This window comes from Anabrus simplex, chromosome 2 (assembly GCF_040414725.1).
Source record: "Anabrus simplex isolate iqAnaSimp1 chromosome 2, ASM4041472v1, whole genome shotgun sequence".
Taxonomy (NCBI): Eukaryota; Metazoa; Arthropoda; class Insecta; order Orthoptera; family Tettigoniidae; genus Anabrus; species Anabrus simplex.
The window spans coordinates 552930290-552947684 of record NC_090266.1 but is presented as its reverse complement, the minus strand read 5'-3'; the positions used below and the strand labels follow the sequence as shown (position 1 = coordinate 552947684).

Genomic DNA, 17395 nt, shown 5'->3' with positions numbered 1-17395 from the left:
AGAAGATTCACAAAGACACACTTTGTATCTTGATAGAAATCACGAAGTTCTAATAACTGAAATAATGCAACTGGTGCCTTCATGCAACACACACAAAACGTGAGAAGTAGGCACACAGTGTAATCAAAAAGTTGTTTTAATGGGTAAAATACTGGGATTACCAGCCAGGTTGTGATCAAGAAAGCAGTGATGACAGTACTCTATGTTGCCCAGGATGTGGCAAGAGGCTCCAATAAGTCCCTATGGTAAGTAATGTGTAAAGTATCTGTATCAACTTCCACCTCTGCTGAACTTCATTCATTCATTCAGTGAAAATGGTGATCTACATCGATATACACTGAGTGGCCAAAAGTCACTGGAAGACACTGAATTTGATGTTAATAACGAGTTGCTCCTCCACGAGCCCTCAAAATGGCAGCAATATGATGAGGCATCAACTTGCCAAGGTGTTGCAATCGTTCTGGAGGGATCTGGACCCATGCATCTTGCAATGCTACCCACAATTGGCCTTGTGTAGTTCGTGTGGTGCTCATGGAGCGTACACCACCATCGGCAGCATCCCATAAATGCTAGACTGGATTAAGATCGGGAGATCTGGAGGGACAATCCACGGTCGCAACTTCACTGGAGTCCTCCAACCACCTGCGTGCCACCACAGAGCGGTGACATGGCGCATTGTCCTCTGAAACATGGCATCTCAATCACGGTACTCTAGGGTCAGAAAGGGATGCAGATAATGAAGAGGCTTGTTGTTTAAACTGGCCTAACGTATAGGTCATCGGCCCCAAAATGGTACGAGATGGAACAAAATGACATAATTAAATTTCTTTAAATGTATCCACTGACTAGAATTTAAAAGAAATTATGATGAAAAATGGTTATGAAATTACAATAAGTGTACGTAATTCACAATGCCTTATTCTCTGATAAAATGATAAAAATGTAGATTACAATGGAATAAGGCATTGCCTTGAAATACAGTGATATATATCATTGAAGTTAGAAGTTAAAATAAAATAACACACAAACTAAAATAGAGTCAATGGAATTAAAGCGTAGTTAACAATAAAATAGAGACTAATGGAAAATATACTTTTATCTATCTATCTATATATATATATATATATAAAATTGGATGTTGGTATGTTTGAAGCTAACAGACTTGAAAACTACTGTACCGATTTTGCTGAAATTTTCAGTTTGTTCTTATTACATCTGAGAGGCATTATGAAGTGGTTTGAACGAAATCTGATTGGTAGTTTGGCACTGAGGGGTGAAAAATAAAATAGGGGAAGATAAGCAAACTGCAAGACAAGTCCGATCAGCGAGTTGCCTACCTAACAGTATGTGAAGATTATGATGTGTTCCTTAAAACTTATTTCTGGTTTTATCAAATAGTGTGGGGGCAGGACAGCCCTCCCAGCCCAAGGGGAGAGGATGAAATGTAAAAGTAATCAAAAACGACCGATATTAGTGTCGTATCCATAGTTTTCGGGATCACTGAGATGAACTATGACACTCAAAATGCTGCTTAAGTCAAGTTCATCCCGAATAGCACCCCTAGGGGTGGGGTTGAAAGCGGGGTGAAATAATGTAGAATCCATGGTTTTCAGGGTCGCTATATATGCTGAAGTAAATAAATGTACACAGGCAGGACAACGTCTGTTGGGTTTTGCTAATACACTATAAAACAGGCCACTATCCCTCACAAAACTGATGACTAGGTCTATTGACTGCTCATCTCATAGGATGAGGGAGATGGTACTCTGAAGTTTCGGACTACGGTGCACATCGGCCAGGTCCACGCACTCCATAAGGATGTGTACCATGGTAAAATGACTACTGCAAGTACACACTGGGGGGGGGGGAGGGGGAGTCTTCGCCCTTCAGTAAATAGGATGCGTTGCTATGCCATGACCGATCGAAGGAAGATATTACCACTGCTTCCCACGAGAGGCCCGAAGGGAAATCTTCCATAACTTCATAAATCCTTTTATCGCTCTTAGCTTATTTGGCAAGAGGGGTGGCCTGCCACTCCATCTTCCAATGGGACATAACCAAATGTCTCAGCTGAGAAGGAATATCACTGGCTGGAAACTTTTAAGGCAACGGGCGCACTGTGACAGCCTCCTTGGCAGCCTTATCAGCTAATTCGTTTCCCCTCTACACCCATGTGGCTTGGGAGCCACATAAACGTGATTCTGGTGCCGGCATCCCAACACCCAGCCAGCAGGTCCTTGATCCACTGCACCAGAGGGTGCCGAGGGAAACATACATCAATAGATTATAGTGAGCTCAAGGAGTCTGTACAAAGCAGTAAAATAATAATAATGTTATTTGCTTTACGTCCCGCTAACTACTTTTTCGGTCTTCGGAGACGCTGAGGTGCCGGAATTTAGTCCCGTGGAAGTTCTTTTACGTGCCAGTAAATCTACGACACGAAGCTGACGTATTTGAGCACCTTCAAATACCACCGGACTGAGCCAGGATCGAACCTGCCACGTTGGGGTCAGAAGGCCAGCGTCTTAACCGCCTGAGCCACTCAGCCCGGCTGTACAAAGCAGAAAGTGCCGGCACTCATCGGACAGCGCATACTGCAGAGCTTTACAGATAGCCTAGAGCTCTGCTGTGTACACAGGAATGCAGATGGTCTGAAAGAATATCCACATAAAATGCACCTGTCAGCATTTCTCTTGCAGTCGGACAATGGGGCCTAATTGTGACCATGAGGACGCCGCCCAGACCAGAACAGCCACCTCCAGCCTGGACACAACCTTGTTGACACGCAGGATCCATAACTTCACGGGGCATACGCCACGCTCTCACGCGCCCATCAGCTTGATACAACTGGAACCGGGGTTCATCGGACCATATCACATGCCGCCACTGTTCCAGGGTCCATAGCCGATGTTTGTGAGCTCATGCACGTCGTTGAGCTTTGTAACGAGGTGTCAGCAAAGGGACACGAGTTGGTCGTCGGCTAGTGAATCCTATGGGGAGCAGTTGCCTCCTTACAGCTCTGGTAGAAATAGGTTCCTGACTCCCAACATTCAACTGGGCAGTGATCTGACTCACAGTAGCCCACTGAGCACCCAGTATGGTTCTATGGAGGCGACGTGATGTCCATTCATTAAACACCTGTGGTCTTCCCGTGCAGCAGTTTAAGCAGGTGATACTGTGATACTGAAGATCTACCCTCAACACTGTTGACCTCGGAAACCCAAATTCGCATGTAATCTCCGCAATCCTATGACCCATGCGCCGTGAGTCGGTGATCATCCCACGTTCAAAGTCAGTTAACTCACAACACTGGTGTCTGCGACAGACTGCTCAGCTATGCCGCAACGCTCAAGGGTCATACACTGTACATTTTCGAATGGGACTACCCTTCCCGTGACTTTTGGCCACTCAGTGTACCTAAACGAGCACCTTCACAACACCATACTGGCACACGATGAACTTATCCACTGCCCTGCTAGAGCTTCAGGCTTAAATCTTATTGATGGGGCAAGGAAAAGAGTAACATGCAGAAGATTGCCCACAATCAGCTCCACAAACATCAGGCTATCTATGGGACCTAATATCTGTTTTGCAAGACAATTCATCAGACAATGAGGAACTCTTCCTGAGCCGTGTGCTCTCCTGTCTAGACGCTTGAAGGAATAACTGGACATCAATGAATGTTTGAGTTGATATTAACTATCCATTCAACAATCCTACATAGAACCCCTAATAACTGAAATCTAAAATTCAGCACCCAGACTAGGCAAGGCGAGATAACATACGTAAAAAATCTGAAAGATAAGGAAAAAGGCAGTAGAAAAGCAGGTATTTGAATGAAGGTCCTTTGCCCGAGATGACTTTTGTTATAACTGCACTGTTCAAAATGCACAGATTAAAGCTTCAGCAACAAGACTTTCATAACATAACACCATTAGTAACTGTTGCACATCCCCACCTACTTGAGTGATATTCCATGTAGCTGAACCCAATCAAAGATAAAGATACACGACAAACTTAAACATTACCTGTGCCAAATTTTGGATGTGTCTCAGAGTAGATCTTCATTTAAAGAGGAATCCCTTTTCTTCTCCACCTGAAGCAAGTACCAACCAAGGTCAGTTATTCTGGAAAATGTTTCAAGTTTCTTTAACACGTTGAAGATGATGTCACCACTTATGGGGTGACGGACGCTCATACAAAATATAGTATGTCACCCCTTATGTGGTGACAAGGTAGTGTGTCCAGGACTCTCAACTTTACGCTGTTAAGCGAAAGTAGCTCTACCATTCGCTGTTGTAGTGCACTGCTTGTTCACGTAAGGTGTTCATAGAGTGCAGATGATATAGATGATTCCCTTAGGGAACCTGAAATATCTGTCCTGAATGAGTAAATTTATAATACCAATATAAATGGTTCATTATTGGACATTATAAATTTTCCAGCTAACTCATTCCTGGCTGCCATTCCTTTCTCAGCACACTGTGCATTGTGCGACAGTAGAATTTCTCTGGCATTTGACATATGCAACCATCAGAATTCAATTATTAATGGCAAGGAAAATAATGTGGATTGGAGCCTATTATTGCTTTATTCTTACATACTGTTGTTACATAACTTCAGAAATGGTTATTATTAGATCAATGGAGCTTCATTGTTCTAAGGAAAGTTAAAATTACAAAAGAAAACAACAGAGATGAAGATATATCATGCTAGTCATTGAATTTATGCCATAGTATAAATGACATGAAAGGATAACAGTTTTTACAAGATACACATCACTCTTGAACCAAATCATAGTGAGATTTGCATAAGAATGCTTTGTACGGTCAATGTTTACAGTATGTTACTTTCTTCACTTTCCTTGTAGCCTGTCGACCTCCAATTTCGCTAGCCTCTTCGTAGCATATGCTGCAGTATTTCCTTCTCTTCCATGTGGAATTTTCATCCTTTTCAGTTTCTTCCGTCTCCACAAGGAGATGGATACCACGATTGTGACGAGGTGTTTCTACTTCATCCGACAAGCACATAAGTTCAAGAGCACATTTCTCCTTGAAGGTAGTGATGGACATTTTCTACAGCTTTGGCAATGTTTGATAGTTCCTGTATGCAATCCATGAATTCACCAAGCTTGTTCCAATTAGTAGTTCCGTCACTACTTTGTGATACCATCTGACAGTTTTCCAAACAGATGTATTAAAGGACAATAGCTGATCAGATATATCAACGCCAGGTAATAACTACGGAGGGTTTGAAATTTTCCGTGTTACTCTTATCATGTTTTCCTGAAGATACGAATTCTAACTGATTCTTAGTTGAGAGCATATAAACCTCACTTGTCCATCCATTTCAATGCTAGGATACCATTCTGTGATTCCTTAGCAACCATTTCTCCTTTCTTGACTTTCTTTTAGACCTGACGGAAGCCCAACTATTCTTCGCAAGGTACCAACCAGGCGAGTGCGTCCAGCTAGGAGTTTATTCGCCAGATCAACAGACTTGTAGAAATTGTCTGCGAACAAAGTTGATCCACTGTCTAAATAAGGATCAATAAGTTCCATCACAGCAGCTGTAGCATGTGGTAGTCCAGGGTTAGCAGTTGTCCATTTGCCGCAGTATATTTTTGCGGTGTAGGTGTAGCTGTCTATCACATAGTTTGAATACCTTCACCCCGTATTTACGAGCCTTATTTGAAATAAACTGGCGAAATATTAGTCTTCCCCTGAAGGGGATCATAGATTCGTCAATGACTAATATTTCTTGTGGCTCATTTAGTTCTTCGAAATTCTTATTGAGCTTTAGAACAAGAGGTGATTTTATACAACCTGTCTTGACTTCGGTTCACTTCGGTGTTGAAATGCCAGAAACGCAAAATCAGTAAGAACTTGGCCCGCTTCATTACATGACTCTCAACATAGATTTTATAGTCTGTTTTTTCTTGATCATTAATTATGTAGTTTGGGAAACTGTGCAAAGCCCATCCACATCAATAAGCTCAAGAACTATTTCATGTCAGCACAAATGATATCAGTCCCCTGTGTGCATCTACTCCGCCTACTCAAACATTTCCCTCACAACATATTCCTTGCATTTTCATTGGTCTCATGCACCATAATATTGATGATATTGTCATTAACTGTAGTACAATAGAAATCAACTGGTTGAGGTTTAGCACTCAAGAGGGAATTTCAAACCGGGGCTACGTGTGAATAAAAAATGTTTCTGCAAACCTGAGAATGTTCCCAAGCATGATGCAGCACCGGAATCTTTGCTAGTGTCCCCACTACACAAACTACTGTCCAATTCCGACTCTGAAAAGGTGGCATCACATTGCAAATCCGAAATGTCAACATCACTTGAACTGTTTTCAAGTTGTTCTATCTCTTTATCGGTAATCATGGTTTACTTGACACAGAAACACATATAACATGAAATTAATTCTTGTCACAAAACTGTAAAATACAAGGAAATCCTTGAAAGGTGCGTAAACCAACAGTTCACAACACATAGCACAGGGTTCCACAACAACGAACGTAAAAATGCCGTCACCCCTGTAGAGGTGACGTGCACTTTATCTGTTGCGTTGTCAACCAAATAACCATATGTCACCCCAATAGGAGGACACAAAAATAGTAACTTTGAACATAAATTATGTCTTTGATTATCATCTACAAATGAAATTACGCACATCCGCAGCCCACAACAACCTGAAATATGTATATCTCATTTCCACAGTTTACCATGCAAAAAGCAAATGTACGCGTCAACGCTAGTGTGTTAATCAGAAAATCTCCATTGTTTCTGTAAAGGCTGAGCCTGCATTACGGTGAAAATCTCAACTAGCAAAAAGCTCCAAAATTAACTTGCTTAATGTATGATCCACTGCCAAACATTCACTTCTGTAGTTGTATCTTCGGTACACTGAGCCATGCCATCTTCTTTCACTGCCAGACCGAGTAGCTCAGATAGTATGGTACTGTCCTTCTGAACTCAAGTTAGTGGGTTCGACCAAACAAAGAAAATATGTGATCCGTGTCACACTAAGGAGTAACATTATCCGAATGCAGCTCCGTGCACCAATGTATACAGACAAGGAAAGAGAGTGGGCATGCCATCAGACACATCAGGCAGCTAGAGAACAGGAGGAAGAAATTCCGCTGGCTACAGCTGTCCAGCTACACACTTGAAAAGTAACAGACCACAGGTAAGCTGCTCAATGTACATAGATTAAGAACAATCTACAGACCCATAACCGAGATTTGGGACCTCCTGAGATCTGTGAAAGGCAAGTACTCCTCACATAACCACAGGAGTCCACAAAATTCCATGCAACGGTGGCCAAATTTACAGACGTACGACAAAACACAGTATCACCACAAGATTTGAGGGACACAACAACACTGCCAACTAGGACAGAAGTCTTCTGTTGCTGAACACTCTACTGGATGGCCACGAAGTACATTATGACTTAGACAAACTCAACTACACTACACTACCACTCTTGGACAACAGAAAGCTGTAGAAATTTTCAAATATACAAACCATTTATAACTTATGTCTGCTGAAACTAATTTTGAACAAGTAAGTTTTTAAACTGTCCGAAAAAGGAAACTTGATGGAGAAGGAAAACAGTCACCTTGTTTTCATTAGTAAAATATTTTGTGGTTGATTTGATCTGACAAAAAAAAACTGAAGCCAAACGGCAAATTCTGTTACGATATGTTTTTTTTTCTTTCAGATAACTCATAAATTTATTTATTCAAAATTAGCTTCAAAAGACTGAAGAACCTAATATTACTGAAAGGAGATGGCCTCGGATATCACAAAATATACCAACAATTTCAAGAAGGAAGAAACTGAATGGGAAAACAAAGCCTGTAGGCTATACCCATACAAAAAAAAAAAACAATGGTAAAGAAGCTAAGTGGATGGAGGAGCAGGTTAACAACTACGGGAAAGTATAATCAGGAACTGCTAGCCACCACAGTAAACCAATCAGTATTGACCCCGCTCCCCACAAAGCAAAAGTCTGGGACATACCTGCAAGAGTCAAGTTTTTCAACAGTCACAATGAAAACTAAGAAATGAAGTTGGCTGGAGGCCCAAATTGACCTGCAATGTATTGTTCCAATAAGTACTCCACAAATTGTAGAACTGACAGAGTTCTCATTAAATGCAATATTTATTGCATCTGTTGCTTAACTAAACTGATTTGCAATACCCTGACATTATGTTCAGCTTTTTGTTTCTTCTGCTTAATTCAGTTTATTCAATTATTATGCTCAAAATAAAATTCTTAAGATACTGATCTACAAAAATGAAATATTTTCATATCTTAACTCATACCTCATGTACACATCTATTTGAAAATGTTCATAAGTTGACAATGACAGAATTCATTACCTGTACCCCAATAAGGTTTACATTAAAATAAAAACCTAAATACCACTAACATTTCTGGAAATGAAAATTTACACACAGCAGCTCAAAAAGTATTGGAGGGCTATAGTTACATTACATTATTGTAAACACTATGTGTCATTTGAAGAAATAACTTATATACATCCATAATCTGTATTTAAGGCTTTGTCTAAAATAACATTGATGTATGGAAATACGGTCAGGTGTTTACAGTTGGAACAAGAATGTTAAAGGGCATTTCAGCAATGACATCAAACAAGTACTTGTCTCAGCAACTCAATGCCATGAACTACTCTCAAGTAGACCTTGGGTATACCTTGTGTGTGGTGTACCAGGGAAACAGTTTGTCTTCATCAGCAAAATAATTCATGATAGCTTTGAACTAAAGAGGAAACAGCTGAAGCAGGAAGGCAAATTCCAATTAGGAGTTTCTGAAACAGGATATCCTCCAAAGATATAGGAGAAATATTCATTCATTCATTCATTCATTCATTCATTCACTTAGCTCCCATAGACTGTACAATTACATATTTTGAAATATGCCAGCAGTATAGGAGTTGACAAGTGATTTCTTAATACTAACAATAATATATGCACAATAATGAACATTTTGAAAAAGAAAGAAAAAAAACACCAAGTACCTCAATGTTGGGGCAACACAACTTAATTTTTTAAATAATAAATATTAATAACCAATATTTACAAGACAAAATAAAAATCTATGAGTGCAGTGTTAATAATACGTATATAATCAATGCGACATTAACATTTTTAAGGCTATATACTAGATAGTAAGAACGTTTACAAGTTAATAAGTAATAACATCATTACCAGCACTTCGTCATGTATTCTTCTGTACTATAGAAGCAGCTATTCATCAGGAAATTTTTTAAAGCTGTGGTAAATGAACTGATGGGACTAATATCTTGAATCTTATTTGGAAGCTTATTATACAATCTGATTCTAACAGAGTTTACATGTCTCAAGGCAATGGTTTTACTCGTGCTCAATAAAAAATATTATTTCTTGTTCACGTCTGGTAATTGTGATTGTCAAAATTCTTTCTGAAGTGATCAATATTTTGTTTTTTAATGTGTAGAATGCTTGGTAATGGGAGTATCCTTAGTCTCTTAAATAATGGTCTGCAATGATGTAACCTGTTACGTCTCGATATAATTCTGATAACTCGTTTCTGTATTCGAAAAATAACAAGATTTGATTTGCAGCAGCCCCAGAGACCAATAGCATACGTGATGACTGAATGGAAATATCCAAAATATGCTATTCTAACATTCTTCACTACAACTATTAGACAAAATCCTTACGGCAAAACAAACAGAACTCAGAAACTTCCCTATTTTTTGAATATGATAATCCCATCTTAATCTTTCATCTATATAGACACCTAGAAATTTTGTGGTCAACGTATTTTCAATTGCATTTGCATTTAATATAAGGTTGTGTTTTTTTTTTCCAGTTTTGTCATGGTAGGATGCCTTGAATTCCATGTATTGGGCCTTTTTTAGGTTCAATGTTAATTTGTTTTTCCTAAACCATGATTCTAACCTAGATAGGACTGTATTTGCTTCAGTTTCTATAGACACAGGGTCAGGATTATTAATAATTATGTTTGTATCATCATCACACAAAACTGCAGTTTCTACTTTATTGTGAGGAAGATCATTCACATAGATCAAGAAAAGAACAGGCTCCAAAATACTACCCTGCGGAATACCTAAATCTATGTTTTCACCTGAGAGTGATGTCTCATTATGCCCTATACCGTTACGTTTAATTTCAACAAACTGGGATTGTTTGTCCAGGTATGATCTAAACCAGTCGTTAACTCCTCTAATTCCAGTCTGATATAATTTGTACAACAATATTTCATGATCAACAGTACCAAATGCCTTTGAAAGGTCAAGAAATAGTCCTATCACAGTTTCATCATTCTCAAGAGCATTTATGATCAACTGTGTAAAATGTAATAAAGCAGCCAAAGTAGTACTGCCAGCTCTGAACCTGTGTTGTGCATTATTTAACAAGTTATATTTGATAAAAAATTTAGTAAGCCAATCTTTCATTGCACATTCAAATATTTTTCAAATAAGAGTAAGTATTGATATTGGTCTGTAATTATGTAAATAGTGTAAGTTTCCACTTTTAAAGACTGGGATAACTTCAGCTATTTTTAGGAGATTAGGAAACTGCTGTACCAGATAAGGAGCACATTTTTTAATGGATTTTGTGGGAATTTCATCTACACTGGTGGAAGCTTTATTCTTCAAAGACTGTATGATTTTAAGAACTTCCAATTCTGTTACTGGAGTTAATTGCATAGAGTTTTGCACAAAGGTTGGGAATTCTGGTAGTACATCTGATTTATTTGCATTTTCAAGTTTGTACGATAGGGATAGAAAGAAAGCATTTATATAATTAGCCAAATGATGAGGGTCATTCATTTGTATTCCCTTATCATTTTTTATGGCAGCAACTTTATTTCCAACTGTGTGTGTTTGTTTCTCCCTTGATTACATTTCGTATGGTTCGTGATTTATTGCACAACTCTAACTTTCTTGTTATTGTGCATTATCTTAGCCACCCTAGGAACTATTTGATAGACTGATTTGTAGTTGTTAACATTCATACAAAAAACCAGGTCACAACTCTGTTGTGCTAATCTACGTGGTAATTTACATTTTTGATTTGAAATCTGTATACCCTTCGTGACCCATGACTATTTTGAAGTTTCATTAATTACTGCAAGTTTTTTTTGGAAAATGTAACTCAAATTTCATTTTAAAAATGCTTAAAAAGGTTCTATAATTTTGGTCAATGCTATGATCAAATGTTATTGGAGCCCAGGTCTGAAGTTTAAGACTTTCATTGAAACTGCCACATGCAGCTGCAGAGAATAAAACGAGTTAATTGTGTTTGCTTCATTTTGGTTGAAAGCTTGATAGCATTCTCAATTTCTAGTTGCAAAATTTGAGCATGATGATCTGATAATCCAAAATTTCTATTGGACGCTTGCATTCTAGAACAATGGAAATTAATACAAACGTTGTCTATCGTAGCTGAGGTGGCAGTTACCTGGGTGGGTGTAAAAATTAAGTGTTTTAGATTACAGCTTTGAAGAACATGCAGTTGTGATGTTGACAGAAGGTTTTCTTCAGCAAAATCTAAGTTAAAATCACCACAAAGTATTACATCTTCGCTGCTATTCCTACTGTAAATGTTATGAAGGACTTGATCTAATTTTTCTAAGAAAATCCCCACATCAGCATCCGGTGAACGGTACACGGTTAACAGAATTACCCTTTTACCATAGGGATGCTTAAATTCCACTGAAGTCTGTTCAAATTCTAATTCAGAATTATGCACTTCAAGATCCTTCCTTTCTTTCTTTACATTCAATTCTTGACTTAGCAAAAATACAAACTCCTCCATGCTCTTTATTAACCTAACTGTAATTACTTGCCAAATAATAACCTTCAATATTGATGAGTTCAAGTTCATCATTATTACACCAATGTTCATCCAAACAGATAAACATAACATCCTGTATTGAATTTAAAATTACTTGTAATTCTAAAATTTTATTTTTAAGTCATTGAATGTCCTGATGAAATATTTTGAACTGCCTATTCCCACCCTCCAAGTCATTACCGGTATTTAATTCTGGACCCACATTCTGAATTGAAAAGTTATTGGGTCCAGAATCTAACATGTTTCCCGGACTAGGGAGTTTTAGGATAGTTTTTTCCTGATCTTTACTTGTCATAATGTTACTTATTAACTAGCTTACATATTGCTTCCCCAGTCTATTCTAGTGCATGCCATGCCTCGTACGAGAAGTTTGGTTTAATTTACTGATGTCTAATAGTAACATTTTTGAAAAGACTACACATTTTCCTGAATTTCTCATTTGCATCCTTGACAGCTTTATTCACAATTGAAAAGTCAGTTAAATCATGTCTATGGGGCACGTTTGTCACTATCACATTTGTATGGTCAGCTTACCTAAGGTCCTTTTCAGAATACTTGCAGCCTGATGGCCTTCATTTTTCGCTACGTCGTTAGTTCCGCCGACAAAAACTATGATGTCGTCTGACGAGTTTATTAGCATTCCTCAAGAGGGGTTTCACTACTTCTGAAAAGGGGGCACCTGATTGAATAAAACCTGCCACTTCACCGTCGGCTCGCAGTTCTGCTAGATTTGCTGAAAGGCCTTGATCGTGACCATCACCAAACAGTTTCACTTTCTTCTCCTTCCTTACTTTCTTGATCACGTTATCAACGTAAATTCAGCGCTTTTTTCGTCGGAGAACTTGCATCTTGGGAGAAAGAAGTGCTTCCTTGCTCTTCCCTACAAAGTGTGCCTCATGAATGCACAATGACAACAGCCATAGGAAACTATCAGCAAAATGAACAGAAGACAGTTTTAATGTTATTGGATTTACATCCCACTAACTACATTTTTATGGTTCTTGGAGAAGCTGAGGTGCTGGAATTTTGTCCTGCAGGAGTTGCTTTTACAAGCCTATGAATCTACCGTCACGAGGCTAAGGGTACGAACAGACCAAAGATGCATCGCAGCTCGCGGTTTACGCCGCGGTCTATGGAGGGGGAACATACCAGCGAGGTTTACCTTTCAGTGTTCTGAGATGTGTTTACAGTGAGTGGACGTAATGTTTAGATCTCCGTGTTCAAGTTAAAGATAATCTATCCTCTATTGCTGAGCTTTTACAAGTATACAGTATGTTTTCAAGTGACAGTGGAGATAGTGATTCAATGTGCATAAGCACACAATGGTGACTACTTTCAAATCAGTCAGCCCGCCAGTGGAATGGTCATCCTACAAATCAAAGAAGGTAGGCGCTGGGGGAATATCACAACTTATTTGAAGAACTGAAACACCAGCCGGACGGATTCCATTCATACACGAGAATGTCCCTTGAAACGTTCCAAAACATATACAAAATGTGGAATCAAAAATTGATATTGTGAAGTATCATAACTACCACACAAATACACACGCGGGCTATGTGAAACACGTGGATCAAGGGCACAGTACAACGGGGGGATATATCATGTGATCTCAATCCAAACATGCCAATCAGGAGCAAGCTACATCGATGCCTCCCGTTCTAAAGTGATGAGAACACAAACTCTGTCATCGCGCTAGACCTCCTGGTAAATCGCGATGGTGAATGGAAGCGAGCATCTTTGACATGAACTGTTCCTTTTAAAACTGTGTGTGTGTTACCAGGAGGTGACATCAAGGCATCGACTGCAATGTAAACTGTGACCGCGAGCTGCGATGCATCTTCGGTATGTTCGTACCCTAACGTATTTGAGCACCTTCAAGTACCACTGGACTGAGCTAGGATCAAACTTACCAAGATGGGCTCAGGCCAGTGCTCTACCACTCGAGCCACTCAGCTTGCCAGATGACAATTACATGCCTATGCTAAGGAACATAGAAACTACAGCCATAAATACTGCAGGAAGGTAGTATTAACTGATAAAGGTGAACCTTTCCCAGGCAGACAAAAGAATAATAGAGTGGCAGAGAAACTGAACTACACACAAAGAATCTGACAGCTACAATTAAATACGGTTGGAGTTATGTACTTGGTTGGGGGTGCACAATATTAATGATAGTCGGTGTGTTTCACTGATTGTAATATGGAGAAACCCTACATTGAAAATCCCAAAATTTCACCTTCCCCACAGTGTCAGTGATATGGGGGTTACCAGGGCTATGTCTTCACCAAAGATAATAATGATCCTAACACAAAATTGGTTGCTCTACTACATGTCAAACTGCATGGCAACACTGCCATAATTATGAGAAACCAGTCTCGTTCAGAATTTGCAGCATGTTCTAAAATAAAGAATACGAAACACTTACCTCGAAAACATATATGAAGGAGGCATTAATGTACACATGTTAATAAATAGATACTAGAACAAACAACCAAGAATTTTGTGGAATAAAACCTATGAAGTTAACAGGAAATCATAAAACAGATCCCATTATATATTAAGACTGTAAAAGATTACCTTCTTTCAGACGAATGCTTGTTTGAGGTGATCTGGTGTATATTTACTGTTTGTACGTATTATTGTTCCTACCAAGAAAAATGAATTTATATCATGTAGGTTTTGAACCTATGTCACGAATAATTGAGTGTTAACGTACGAGGCGTGTTTTTTAAGTAAGGTCCGTTTGAAAATAAGTACACAGTGAAAGGTTATTTCGAAAAAGTAAATTTTTTTCAGAAAGTACATACTTCACTATTTTTTGACATAGATGCCAAGTTTGTTCAAACACTTATCATACCTCGTAACCAATTTTAAAATATCCTCTTCATAGAAACTTGCCGCCTGCTCCGATAACCAAGAGTTCACTGCCGTTTTCAAGTCATCATCATTGTAATGGTTGCCACTGAGGTGATGTTTGAGGTGGAGGAACAGATGGTAATCGCTCGGTGCAAGATCAGGACTGTAGGGTGGGTGGTCTAAAATTTCCCAGCCAAAACTGTCCAATAAATTGCGGTTCTGACCTGCAGTGTGAGGTCTTGCATTGTTATGGAGAAGGACAATTCCCTTCATCAGCATGCCACGTCTTTTGTTTTGAATCGCTCTGCGTAGCTTTCTCAGGGTTTTTGGCAGTATGCTTCTGCATTGATAGTGGTTCCTCATTGCATGAAGTCGACCAACAAAACACCATGCCTATCCCAAAACACCGACGCCATGATTTTGCGCTGGGACAGAGTCTGTTTGGCCTTCACCTTTACAGGCGAGTGTGTGTGTCTCCATTCCATGCTCTGTTGCTTCGATTCGGGCGTGATATGCAAAACCCATGTTTCGTCTCCAGTTACGATCTGACTCAAGAAGCCATCACCTTCTTCGTCATAACGAGTCAAGAACTTCATCGCACACTCAAACCTTTGGTTTTTGTAGTCCTCTGTTAGGAGTTTTGGGACCCAACGGGAGCACACTTTCCTAAACTTTACTTGTTCAGAAACAATGTTGTAAAGCACTGATCTCGACACGTCAGGAAATTCGTTTGAGAGACCTGTTATTGTGAAGCGCCTATTCTCACGAATCTTCGCTTCAACTGAAGCCACCAAATTATCTGTAATCAAAGAAGGGTGACCGGAGCGGTCCTCATCATGGACACTGTCACGGCCGTCTTTGAACTGTCGTACCCAATTACGCACTTTGCTTTCACTCCTAACAGTATCACCGTACACTTTGCAAATCTAATTTCTGCAGCAGACAGGTTCCTTGCTGACAAAAACCGTATCACTGACCGAACCTCACACGCGGCGGGCGAGTTGATAGTCTTAAACATTTTGAAAGCACAGAACAGAACCGTACAGGTTAGCTACAGAGCTGAAACTGAGCACAGTTGTTCCCGAGGCATACCGGTACACGAGGCACGTGCTCATTGCGATATGCGCGCGAACTACTAGTGTCTACAACAAAACAGACCTTACTTAGAAAACACTCTTCGTATTCACCACATTAGTCCCCTTTTCTTCTTTTTTTTTTGCTATTTGCTTTACGTCGCACCGACACAGACAGGTCTTATGGCGATGATGGGATAGGAAAGGTCTAGGAATGGGAAAGAAGCGGCCATGGCCTTACTTAAGGTACAGCCCCAGCATTTGCCTGGTGTGAAAATGGGAAACCACAGAAAACCATTTTTAAGGCTGTGACAGTGGGGTTTGAACACACTATCCCCACACACATAGTACTGGCTTGAGTTTAGCACACGGTTACATTAGATGTTGAAAATGTTCACCGCTGGTTGCCAGAGACACAGAACGACGAGCAGTCCCCGCAACTACGTCTGTCAACATTGCAAAGGGGATCGTTGCACATGACTCTGTAATCTCCTGTTGATAGGCCTCCAGTGTGTGCAGCTTATGTCGACAGACTTGATCATTCACAGTTCTCCACAAGCAAAAGTCCATAGGGGTAAGATCTGGCGACTGTGGAAGGGAACTCAATGGGCTTGCTTCATCCAATCCAATGTCCCTGAGGACTGTCATCCAGGAGTTCATGCTGCTACATGGTAGTGTGCTGGCACCCCATCCTGTTGGTAGAAGACCTCTTCATCAGCTCCATAAAATGCACATTCAACTGGTAAAATTAATGTGCATAACATTTCCAAGTACACTTCTCTAGTGACAGTACCATCAAAGAAAAAGGGTCCCCTAGATGACAGTCCACATCAGACATTAACCCCTGGTAGATTGACCGCCTTTTCCACATGAACATGCAAATTTTCCAGTGACCAATACCCACAGTTACGTTGATTTTTTAAAATTTCAATCTGCTTTACGTTGCACCAACACAGAGAGGTCTTACAGAGACGACTGGATAGGAAAGGAAGCGACCATGGCCTTAATGAAGGTATGAAAATGGGAAACCATCTTCAGGGTTGCCAACAGAAGGATCGAACCCACTACCTCCAAATTCAAGCTCACTGCTGCGCGACGCCAACAGCACGGCCACTCGCCCGGTTTATGTCTATTCAGTGTTGCATTAAGTCTAAACTGGGCCTCATCAGCCCACACTACCTTCATCAGAAAGTGTTCATCTTGATTTACCATTTGTTGATACCGTTTGCAAAATTCAAAGCAACTGACAATGTCAATATCCTGACACAGTCTGACAAGGAGTGTATACATTTTTCTGGCGGACTCTGTACATACCCTTAAACTTGAAGTCTGTAAAAAAAAAAATTTCAGCCACTGCATATTGCATAACATTTTCAAAGCCCTGATGTTTTGAAGAGTTAGTTACCTGTTTCCGCCAGTAGTAGTAATACACACACTTGAATACAAGAAGACAAAGCATTTCACCCAAAAACATTGTGCATGCCTGCAGGAATGGATGATCAAAGGGCCGTTCAACTCCATCTGAACCTTTAGCAGTCAGTCTATCAGCCCAC

The 17395-nt window shown here is 39.8% G+C and overlaps 1 protein-coding gene across 2 annotated transcripts in view; it reads right to left on the bottom strand.

The window, feature by feature from the left end:
* Positions 1–17395, bottom strand: part of Tango9 (transport and golgi organization 9) — a 167531-nt gene that overhangs the window by 138810 nt on the left and 11326 nt on the right. For both annotated transcript variants that reach the window (XR_010859287.2, XM_067140926.2), the window contains exon 2: positions 17248–17395. Coding sequence is in view for 1 of the 2 variants with exons in the window: in XM_067140926.2 (XP_066997027.2) it covers positions 17248–17395 (148 nt within the window). In the remaining variant the exon portion in view is untranslated. The remainder of the gene's footprint in view (positions 1–17247) is intronic.